Source organism: Ostrea edulis, chromosome 4 (assembly GCF_947568905.1).
Source record: "Ostrea edulis chromosome 4, xbOstEdul1.1, whole genome shotgun sequence".
Taxonomy (NCBI): domain Eukaryota; kingdom Metazoa; phylum Mollusca; class Bivalvia; order Ostreida; family Ostreidae; genus Ostrea; species Ostrea edulis.
This window is the reverse complement of record NC_079167.1, coordinates 62149841-62162136: the sequence shown is the minus strand read 5'-3', so window position 1 is coordinate 62162136 and position 12296 is coordinate 62149841. Positions and strand designations below refer to the sequence as shown.

Here is a 12296-nt window from a genome sequence, read left to right as displayed (position 1 = left end):
ATGACACATCTCGTGTTTTCAAAGTATACAGAATTATAAGCATTTTGTCTTCCTTATGATTATAGAAATTAATTGTAATAGTTCGTTCGCTGAAGTATTGCGATAATTCAGGGCCGTAACTGCCGATGAGGCAGACGAGGCAACTGCCTCGTCTGATTTTTTGGCAAAAAAGAAAATAAAATTATATAAATGTTATATTATAGGATATATGTTTAAAATGAAGACAAGCACCTTTGTCTTTGACACCATATTACGATTCTTTACATAGTACAAATGAAACACAAACATGATAAATTGGGATTTAAAAAGTGTCATTTTCAGTCGTAAAGTCAATCGGCGGCCCCCAATCCCCTGCCTCCCCTGATTTAGAACCCTACTTACGGCCCTGTAATTAACCACAATACGGACTTAAATCTAAGCCCCGATTTCAAAAAGTCTAGCTAATTAGATAGGTAGTCACGTGGTACAGTGACGTCATATGCGACCTTTGTCGATCAACTTGTTGTAAAAGTAGTGTTAGATATTTTTAAAAACTCGGGTTTTAAGGCCTAATTTATTTACCATGGATAACATTTATTTCGATGTTGACAAATTTCCCGAGTCTTATATCTTTTAGCAACCAAATGTAGCGAGGAAAGCGAGTATGATATCTGCATAAATTTGCGAGTAAATAATGTTTACATGGGATCACTGTCTAAATACTATTTGGTAATGCCATTTCTGTAAACAACTGTAATTAACGTTGTTGCTTTTCTAAAATAAACAGTGCAATTATTATAAAATTTATTTTTGGAGAAGTTAGATAGGTCTAAATTATGATACGATTATGTATCATTGACAACTAGGCCTACTGTCACGAGCGAAAAAAAAAATTAATAAAAATGATCAAACTTATAGTGAAAATCACAATACTTTCAAATTATTTTATTCAAGCAATTTCATTAATTATTATTTTTTGTTATCTACACGTTGTTACTTAGGAAGTGGGAGCGCGGCGTGCTGTTGTTGTAAACACGTACGCGTTCCTTAAAAAAAATGAAAGCATTATAATTCAATTCAAAGTTGGGAAATATTATATTTTATTATTTATAATTGAAAGTTCAATTATTTTTCATCTTTGAATTTCTTTTTTAAAACTACCAGTTGGTAGACACTGCTAGCTAAGTTCTGCCTATATGTTGTTACAAGGTGAAGGTCAGTTGGTACGAGTGTATTGAATTTGAGAGCAGAACGGAAAGCATATGCTATAGGCCTATATGTAACAGTGCGTAGCTTCGATAGAACCATGCATTTTCTCGCAGTTTATCTACGTCTTTGTACAACACACCCGTAGGGGGGGGGGGGGGGGGGGGGGTTCGTACGAAGCCCCCAAGCCCCCCCCCCCCTTGAAAACTACTAAGCATTATTAAAGTCGGCATTTTGTTTGAATTGTGACTATTAAAGTCGGGATTTTTTATGAAAATTCATAGTAAAAAAGGCATGATTCCAAAATTCAAATTAAGTGCCAGGAAATTGCTAGATTGCAGGATTTTGCACCCCCTGCTGTAGTGGCACCTTGCGGTGCGAGGTGATAGACTCGCGTTGCGAGTCTATGTACCCCCCCCCCTTGAAAAATCCTGCCTACGGGCCTGTACAAGTGCTTGTTTGAAAAAGTACAGAGACAAATTCTACTGGGGTTTTTTTTAAGGCAAAGTCGTTGTGCCGACAAAAAATATTCACGTCTTGTCCCTCATACCTTCCTTCGAAAATTGAATAAAACCAGTCCAAATCCTCTCTACTGATAGCAAGTACACCCTTAAACGGCACAAAACACCCTAATGCAGTGTTATTTACAAGCCGTTAATGTGATAATTGTTTGTTTGTCAATTAAATCTAAACTGTTTATGAAATGGCTAACTCTTCTCGCTCGAGCTCGCATATGACGTCACAGATAATGGCGCGTAAAATATCGAAGAAAATATGCATATCGCAAGATTTGAATTTCATCGCTTTCAAAGTCGAAAACTACGCAAATTGTTTCATTTAAAACACATGCAAAGTAATTTTAGGCATGAAATGAATTAATTTTGCTGAAAAAATTAAAAAGTTTAAAAACATGCGATGTGTCCTTTAAACAAGTACGTATTTAGATCCGCCACTGTCCGTCTTATTATGACGTACGTCGAAACGTAGACATGACGTCACACATCATCTTAGCCTGCCTTTCATAAACATTGCACTTCATTAAACATTTCGCCTAATGGTGCACTGAATTTTGGAGCTAGGAGGCCACAAGATTAGAATGAAAATCCACGTAAGTTCACAATCATGTTCCAAGGTGTGACTTTGCGAGATCTCAGCCATTTTTGACAAGGGACTTCTGGGATTGGCGTCAAAAAAAATTTCTTGTTAGAGGTTTGGATTTAGCTCGGATTATTTCCCGCGCTCTAGTAATTAGAGCTCACAGTACGACCCAGCGCTTCGCGCTGGCTCGCTGCGCTCGCTATAATCACTCCACGATTAACGCCATGTTTTTTTGCTGTGGTCCAAACGCTATGTTTGTAAATTTGCTAAATTACGACGCTGAATATGACGTCACAATGTACTGTTTACATCAATTTGCGTTATATTTCCCGCGTTCAATATATAGGCGGATCAAATGTCCAAAATTAGGATGCTTTGATACAGCTCCGTCCGCGTGCTAACTTCGGGTTGTTTTTGTCCTGTTTTGGATATAGATACTAATGCCAAAACTTTTTTGCTTCGCCCTCAAACACGGTCACACCGTAAAACATATTAACACTAATTAACACAACTAATGCGTTTCCAAACTGCATTTAAGCTATTTTGAAAATTACAAAATATTGATGGATTTAGGACAGAGAACTTAATTTTTTGGAATTTTTAAAATAGGTGTGGTGGAGTTTAAAAACATGTAACATTTTTAATAGAGGGATAAGCCCTCTCACGGCCCGAAGGGCCGTGAGAGCGGAGCTCTCCCTATAGGTAACACATATATACATGTTTAAAAGAAAAATATAGGAAAATAATGAAAAATTAAACCATACCTATGGAACTTGAAAAGTTTGGTACCAATGGCATCGATTAGAATATTAGCCAATCGGAACTCCTCGAATGTCTCGCGCACTCGATCTATGTTGAGTGCGCGAGACATTCGAGGAGTTCCGATTGGAATATTAGCGCGTGGACATGTATTCCTCCATTTTGAATCTCGTGTACCCTAGTTCACGTCGTACTGAGATGTTACATAAAATCCGTAAAAGCATGTAAATCTTATTTTCTTAATCATATATAACCACTCCACGATTAGCGCCATGTTTTTTGTTGTGGTTCAAATGCTATGTTTGTAAATTTGCTAACTAACGACGCTGAATATGACGTCACAATGTACTGTTTACATCGATTGCGTTATATTTCCCGCGTTCAATATATAGGCGAATAAAGTGTCCAAAATTAGGATGCTTTGATACAGCTCTGTCCTCGTGCTAACTTGGGGTTATTTTTGTCCTATTTTGGATATAGATACTAATGCTAAAACTTTTGCTTCGCCCTCAAACACGGTCACGCCGTAAAACATATTACGATTGTGTTAGAATATTTGAAAAATGCAGTTTGACCGATGGTTATTTTATTTAAAAATACACCATCTATTTTAACTCTTAAAAAGGGGGGGGGGGGTATGACCGTTTCGTTTATGTCCCAGTAATCTCGCACTTGCTCGCGAGACTTGTGCATTTTCTTACCAATGACGCACCAATCGGAACTCCTCGAATGTCTCGCGCACTCATATGTCGAGAGCGCGAGACATTCTAGGAGTTCCGATTGATGACGCACAAGAGTCATCAAAGCGCGATAACTCTAACGAGCTGGTAATGATGAAAATTTTCGAAAATAATTGAAAGGGTGGTAAAAGTGCCATGCACGTAGAATCGGGGGGTGGGGTGGGGTGATCGGCAACATTCATCATTTTACATTTCAAAATAGTTATTTTCACAAGAAAAGTGAGATACATTAATTGGGTAACTTTTTTGTAGAAGGCCTAGGATTGTATGGTATGAATATAAGCCTGCAACTGTTCCGTAAAAGAAGTTGGTCAAAATTGTGAAGCTAAACACACACACACACACACACACACACACACACAAATAACAACAAACCCGATGCTATACGTCCCTGAAAGTGTTACGAGTAAGACCACAAAAGAGGTCCCGTGTCACGTACAGCAGTTGTGGCACGATAAAGATCCCTCCGGGTCCCTGCCCAAAGGCCATAAGCGCCGAGCATAGCCCTAAATTTTACAGCCCTTCACCGGCAATGGTGACATCTCCATATGAGTGAAAGATTCTTGAGAGGGACGTTAAACAATATAGCCCACAACCAATCAATCTATGTTAAATTAATTTTCCACAGAGACTAGGCTGGTATTTAATTTTGAGCAACCCTGTAAATTTCCATTTTTCGTCATGGAGGTCGAAGGAGCCACGCGAATACCCGCTATTGCTGAACTTGCCGCAAGTGCTAGAAAGGCTTTTGTAGACAAATTTCAATGTGAGCCTGAGTGTGCCGCCTACGCCCCGGGAAGGGTGAACTTGATTGGAGAACATACCGACTACAATGAAGGATTTGTTTTTCCAATGGTACAGTATATGTTTCATCATCCATCCCTTGTCAAAGGCTTGTGTTGTTTAATATTTCTTGAAGACAGTAATAATTTGTAGTTTGAATGGATAATATAGACAACTTTAATTATTCATTGGCTGTATTTCATTTTTACTGATAGGGTCAACATTGTCTTCACCTTCGAAAGTTAGAAAAGCAAAAGCCGCAAAACACGTACTATACAAAATTTGCTTCACTTTCATTGGTCAGAATGGGTACACCTCTACTATCTACAGTGTGTTTCAAAATCAACATGCAAACCTTGCATGGTACATTTAACGTACATGTAATAGTAATTATTTTTAACAAATGTGTTTGTTACAATAGTTATACAAAAAGAAATTTCCATGCAAGAGGGGGTGGACAGAGTAAAAAGAGGGAGTAAGGGGGTATGTTAGAACATTGAAAAGGGGAGAAAGAGAATCCTTGGAATTGGAGAGTTATGAATTCCTCTGCCCTGCCCATATAGACAAGAATGATCTGCCTTTATGGAATACATTAGATGGGTTTAAAAATCAATTTCATATTTGATTATTAAATGAATATATAATGCTATATTCATTAACTATTTGCCAATCCTGGAAATTAAATGAACCATCCTCTGCATGATTTTCCATGGATGATTACTTACCTTTATATTTATGGTGGTCATTTCAGGCACTTCCACAGGTTACAGTGATTGTGGGTAGGAAGTCTGAAGGGAACACCTGCCGGGTTTTAACTCTTGCTGATTCTGTTGATGATCCCAAATATGTAGAATTTCCGGTACCTTCTGCAGAGACCCCCCTTAAACCTGGCACTCCGAAATGGGCAAACTATGTTAAAGGAGTTGTGGCAAATTTCAGAGGTTTGAAATGAGACTTTCCATAGAATTGCATAAGTAAAATTAAAAAAATATTTTGAAAGGAAAAAATATTCTGTCTTTCATGTAATTCACTGTATTCAAGATATTTATTTAGAAAAGATTGTAATGAAAAAATGAATACCAGATTTAAAAAAAAATTAATTAAAGCATTCATTAAAACTTTTAAGTTGAAAATGAATGTCACCAGAATCTCGTTTCTTCTTGCAAAACAAAGAAACCGAAAAGTGAATTAAGGTAACTCTATTTTGTGGCTGTTTCATATATATATATATATAGGCTATTATTTCTCATTTTAGGTTCTGTTGTCCCTTTTGATGCTGTTGTAATTTCCTCAGTCCCTCTAGGTGGGGGCGTTTCCAGCTCCGCCTCTGTAGAGGTGGCTACTTACACTTTCCTAGATGTTCTCACATCGGGTGGCGGAGATGTATCCAAGAAAGACAAGGCCCTGGCTTGCCAGAAGGCAGAACATGAGTATGCTGGGATGCCTTGTGGAATAATGGACCAGTTTATTTCAGTTATGGGTCAAGAGGGGCATGCCCTCCTCATAGATTGCAGGTAAAGAATGGGGTATAACAGGTCTGTGAGTAGCGAGTACAAAATTTAAATGGTAGATGAAACCAGATCTATTGAATTTTTCCCGACCAGTTTACATTGTACTATATATTTTCAATTTATAAATGCATTTGGGAAATTGTGCTCATTAAATCCGGAAAATGAGTGACTTTTAATAATTGGGAATGGGTCTGACATTTGATCTAACTTTGAGGGGAGTGACAACCCTGGAAACTCAGAGAAAACACATTTTGATTTAATGTTCATCTCTTTTCATTATAAAAATGCTATGATTTTCAGTTTTCAGATGAAAAACTCTCAAGTTTCACTTGCAACAATCAATACTTCTTGTTTTAGTTTCTCATTGTGAAGTCCTCCAGTTCATTAATGCCCACAAACCCTCTGAATGTCCTGGGACCCTTAAAATGTCTGATAGAGACATTTCAAGAATACTCAGGTGCTTGCTGGGCATATATATGTTAATGTATGGGCCTGAAGTTAAATGACTATGCCCCTGTTTTTTCACTGTTTCCTGATTAAGGAGGCATGACGATTTATTTTCCTTTCACCACAGGATGCTTAATGTCAAGTTTCTGTTAAAAAGAAAACGTAGAAAATGTGAGAAAGTAATGTAGAGACAGATCCTGACAGATTTTTATTATATACACTGTGATATGTATTGTACATGTTTTCCATGATTTTAATACGTTCATGTCAAACCAGGGGGAGGGGGGTAAATCTTTAATCTAAAATACAAATACTGTGGTACTCGTATTCATAGACTTGAGAAACATAATATTACACTGTACATTGAAAAAAGTCATTAGATTTGACTAATGGTGTAGGTAATTCAGATAATGAACCAATGCATTAAATGATATGTTGACAGCTTCCTGTGTAATTGTAGCCAAGGTCATCTTATCATTTTTACTGCTGAAATAATGCATTAATCTAATCATTCTGACCTTGTATGTATAAATAGAAAACCAAGGTTGGAGGCAAAATATTAACTCAATTTGTCACTTGCAACAGAGCGTTGTAAGCAAACATGTCCTGTCTCTATGACAAATGGAACCTGATGTGAAATGTCCACATTTTGGTAGTACATGTATCTCGTATACAAATTCAGTTTGTATTACAAATGTTTCACTTGTAGGTGACATTAGTGTACAGTCCATCTAGGCTAAAAAGTAGGGGTGCAATGATATGCTTGCCTCACGATACATTATATATCACGATACAGACCTGAAGATAAGATACATACTATGATACTTTTAAGATGCTATGAATATTTAAAAATTGAACAGCACTTTTAAGCTGTTCATGGTCAATATGAGCAGATTAAGATTTGAGGCAAATTCTATGAATCACCTTTTGTTTACATTGCTTCTCTAAGTCATGAAATATTCCTCGGGGGGGGGGGGGGGGGGGGGGGGGGGGGGGGGGGGGGGGGGGGGTGTTGCTTATTGGAACAGCATCCTGGAATGTGAACTTGCACATCAAAATATAGAGCACAAAAAATGAACAAAATGCATTGTTAATTCAACAAATTTAATGAGTAAGTGATTTCTTAGATTGAAGAAATTATAGAATTTTAAAAATGAAACTTCACAGTAAAAGTAACTTTGATATTTTATCCTGAATTTAAGTGACTCCTGGGTACTAAGAAGGCTCGTTGTTTGGTCTGAATAGCAGGGCGTGTCAAGGATTTGAAACTGGTTAATAAATTTGTGCAGTTCTTATTTTTTGACAGGGAAAAAAAAGATTTCTTTTAAAAAAATTGTTGCATAAAACAAACCCCATAGATCTGCCTCTGTCACAGTTGTATTATGACATATGCCAAAACATAGACATGATGTCACACATCTTTATCAACATTGCACTTCGTTAAACATTAGGCCTAATGGTGCACTGCTAGGTTTAAACTAGTTCATGATCCGTTCATGGTCAATATGAACGGATTGTGTCTCGTGTTGAAATTGGTTGGTTCATAGAGGAAAATGCAATTTGTAAAACAAGTATTAATAAATGAACAAATACACTGCTTTTGTAATCATTTAATTGCACCTTACTATTACAACTGCATGTTTTTCTTGAAAAAGATAAAAACATCAACATGATCTACCATTTTCTTCCGTTGCGCAGAATCCAAAATGCTCCCATATTGGAGATCTATGGGTGAGAATTAATTCAGTGCATGGTTGGCACTGAGTTTTCCATTACCAGAAGCCATATTTACAACATGATTTTAAAGCCAAACCAGACGATTCAAATTAATCTGGACCGAGGATACTGAACCACGGTATAGTGAAAAGTATCATGAATCGAACCGTAGCATAATATTACCGTGATATGCCATCTCAACTTCAAGGTTAATTGTTGCACCCTTACTAAAAAGCTATGGTCTACATATCATGCTAATACTTAACTAAAAGCATAACTAGAGTAGAATGAGAGAGAGACTGTGCATATCCTAGTACTTAACTAAAAGCATTACTACAGTAGAAAGAGAGAGAGGCTGATCTTGCTCCACAATGACAAATTATTTACAATTTTGTTTTTCACCATGACATTCACTATTAAATCAATTTTTTTTTTTTTTGGTTACTTTCATGGGGTAAATTTTCAGAATTTCTTGTCTCAAAAAGTTCTAAAATTTCTTAGAGTATAGGTCTACCACCCCCCACACCTACCCTTATTCCTTATTTTGGCACTTTGCACCTTAAAAGCCCCCCCCCCCCTTCTTCAGATTAGTTTACACAAGAGCTAATAATAATATATGCCACAGAATAATGTTGCTTCTTGGATGTAATAATGTAACCCCCTCCTGAAAACGTTGTAATGAAAACAAATCGGGAGAGGACTACAATGCTACTGACACTCGGAGAAGAATTGATAGTTTTCTTGTTTGTCCATCCAATGACCTGTTGGTCTTACAGAAATGGTATAGTCCAGGCAACTTAAGTCTTGTCTGTTTAATTCTTGTAATTTAAATTAAAGTTCAATAGTCGATAACATGTACTTTGTAGACTTTTGTATTTTCAGGTCAATGGAGGGTCATTTGGTGCCAATGAATGACCCAAATGTGGTTGTCATGGTAACAAATTCAAATGTCAAGCATGAATTAACTGGGTCAGAATACCCAACAAGGAAGAAGCAGTGTGAAGTGGCAGCACAATTGATGGGCAAAAAAAGCCTGAGGGAGGCAACTATGAAGGATTTAGAAGGTATTCGAGAAGGAAATTAATTTATACCTTTGAATGTTGGTACAGGTATTCAAAAGAAAATTTACTCTCTGTATACATAGTAACAGAGGCAAATCCAGGAATTGTTTTAGGGGGGAGGGTTCTACCATTAATTTTGGTTTTCAAAGGGGAATTTCACCCTCAAAATACATTATTTTCCATGTTTTAGCAAATTTCCTGACGAGAGGGGTGTTAAACTCCCGAAACCCCCCTCTGGGTCCGCCACTGAGTAATGATATTGAATAACAGTGCTGATTTTTTTTCTTTCAGACATGAAAAGTAAGCTTGATGACGTGACATATAAGAGGGCTCGTCATGTTATTGGGGAAATTTTACGAACTGAAGAGGCAGCAAAATGTTTGGAGCTCGGTGATTACACAAGATTTGGGAAACTGATGGTGGAGAGCCACAATGCACTAAGGTTAAATACTATGTTGACTTTGATAGAAACTCTAATTACATGTATATCAGACCCTTTAGTATGTGCATGTTCCAATTTTTGTAGAGTGGATGGACTTTAACATTTCGTTTTATTCATCTTTTTGCAATTTATATTCAGTTGTCTAGCTTCAATATCTGAGGAAGTTTAAACACATTTAGGAAGATTTAATCAAAATTAGTCAAAAGAATTCTTCATGCAGGTAAAAAGGGTGGCAGATGTAGTTAAAGGGGGTTATAATTACTTGGTATTTATATATTAAAAAAAGTAAAAAATACTACCCATTATAAAAAAAAAGGTCAAAAGCATCACCCATTATATAAAGGTTAGTCAATTTAAAACTCCCCATTATATATTTAGGAAAGTCAAATGTACTACCCATTACATTCAAGCAGATCTACAGTGCATATTACTTTTAAGGCTGAAATGATTCACCAAACTATCAATACTGTTCAATATAAATACTGTATTCAATGTTCAATTCACATTTTTAAAAATTGGATTTGGTAAAATCCAAGGCTGTAAGCACCAAGCATAGTCCTTTTTGCAGCCCTTCACCAGCAATGGTGACGTCTCCATCATATGAGTGAAAAATTATCGGGTGAGACGTTAAACTTTACCAACCCACCAACTAAAGAACAATGAATGTAAAGTTGTGGGGTAATTGCACAAGATAACACCATCCCTTGCAGTTGTCAAGATATGTAAGTACACAAATATAACAACAACAGCCCCCTCCCCCCAAATCCGACTTGCCAACCCTATTTTTTTTCCCAGCAAGTTGCTGCATACACACATAATTTTTTTTTTGGCCTACGCATGTTTGACTGTAATCTGTTGAAGGAGATAATTCAATTTAAGAATGTTTGAACAATTGGTTGATAGAGATGGTTAGATATTAGCAGGTTTGACTAATTTGTTGATAGAGGTGATTAGATATTATCATGTTTGACTGTAATCTTTTAACAGAGATAATTACGTTTTAAGCATGTTGGACTATAATTTGTTGATAGAGATGACTATGAAGTCTCCTGTCCAGAACTGGATGAACTTGTGGTGGCTGCCATGGAGGTAGATGGGGTGTATGGATCCAGGATGACAGGTGGAGGGTTTGGTGGATGTACTGTTACCCTGCTAAAGAAAGAGACTGTGGAGAAAGCTATTCAACACATACAGGTCAGTACAGGTGGAGAAAGCTATCGCAAGTCAGTACAGGTGGAGAAAGCTATTACAGGTCAGTACAGGCTGAGAAAGCTATTACAGGTCAATATAGGTGGAGAAAGCTATTACAGGTCATTAAAGGTGGAGAAAGCTATTACAGGTCAATATAGGTGGAGAAAGCTATTTCAGGTCAGTACAGGTGGAGAAAGCTATTACAGGTCAGTGCAGGTGGAGAAAGCTATTACAGGTCAGTACAGGTGGAGAAAGCTATTACAGGTCAGTACAGGTGGAGAAAACTATTACAGGTCAATACAAGTGGAGAAAGCAATTACAGGTCAATATAGGTGGAGAAAGCTGTTACAGGTCAGTACAGGTGGAGAAAGCTATTACAGGTCCATACAGGTGGAGAAAGCTATTACAGGTCAGTACAGGTGGAGAAAGCTATTACAGGTCAATATAGGTGGAGAAAGCTATTACAGGTCCATACAGATGGAGAAAGCTATCACAGGTCAGTAAAGGTGGAGAAATCTAATTACAGGTCAGTACAGGTGGAGAACCCTATTACAGGTCAGTACAGGTGGAGAAAGCTATTCAACACATTCAGTTCAATGCAGGTTGGAATTTAACAAATGTGTTTGCCAGTGATTAGTGATCTGCACCTCTCTCGTAGAGTAAAGGATTGATGGTAGACCTTTTGCTAGCAATAATAGAGTTGTGGAGGATGGTGAAAACAGTTAATTACTTGAATTTAATGGATTATTAGGATACTTACATATTTTGTATATCTAAAACTAAGTAATAAAAATCTTATTAGTGTACACCAATTTTTCTATGCATCAATTTTTATTCATGGATCACCAATTGAAAAAGTATGGATTACCAGTCATTCAATGCATGCACACTATAGTTATATAAAACAATTTTACTTTCACCATTCTCAAAGAAAATGCTGTTAATTAGGAATATTACATTTTGATGCAATTGAAAAAAAAAGATTAGAAATTTACACCCAATTTTTTGGTCTCATTAAATAGGAATTAAACATTTTTGTTTACCTGATCTGAAAATAGAATCTCTGTCCTTTTTCAGTTGGCATGGAAAATTTTCACTTTACACACTTATTATCAATCTCCATGTATAGTTGTCATTCATTACTCTCATGAATGTATGAGCCAATGGTAGAGAGTGACTTATTATGTTAACAAAGGCACATTGTAATACCTAAGAGTTGGAATATCTCATTAAAAACTGTGCTTCTGTTGAGGTCATTATTGACTGTACTCAATTTATTAATGAATTAGAGAGAATATACTTGAAATTTTCAGAATTCTTGAAATATTCTGACAGCTGCACCCCCCAGCATTCTTTGACATTA

The 12296-nt window shown here is 36.7% G+C and overlaps 1 protein-coding gene across 1 annotated transcript in view; it reads left to right on the top strand.

Annotated features, from left to right (window-relative positions):
• The first annotated feature begins 4436 nt into the window (after window positions 1–4436).
• The window catches only part of LOC125668104 (galactokinase-like), a 9278-nt gene continuing 1418 nt past the window's right edge, over window positions 4437–12296 (top strand). Inside the window, exons 1-6 of the mRNA XM_048901885.2 lie at window positions 4437–4637; window positions 5317–5506; window positions 5821–6079; window positions 9122–9303; window positions 9592–9742; window positions 10774–10936. Of these exons, the coding sequence (XP_048757842.1) occupies window positions 4464–4637; window positions 5317–5506; window positions 5821–6079; window positions 9122–9303; window positions 9592–9742; window positions 10774–10936 (1119 nt within the window). The 5' untranslated portion in view covers window positions 4437–4463. The remainder of the gene's footprint in view (window positions 4638–5316; window positions 5507–5820; window positions 6080–9121; window positions 9304–9591; window positions 9743–10773; window positions 10937–12296) is intronic.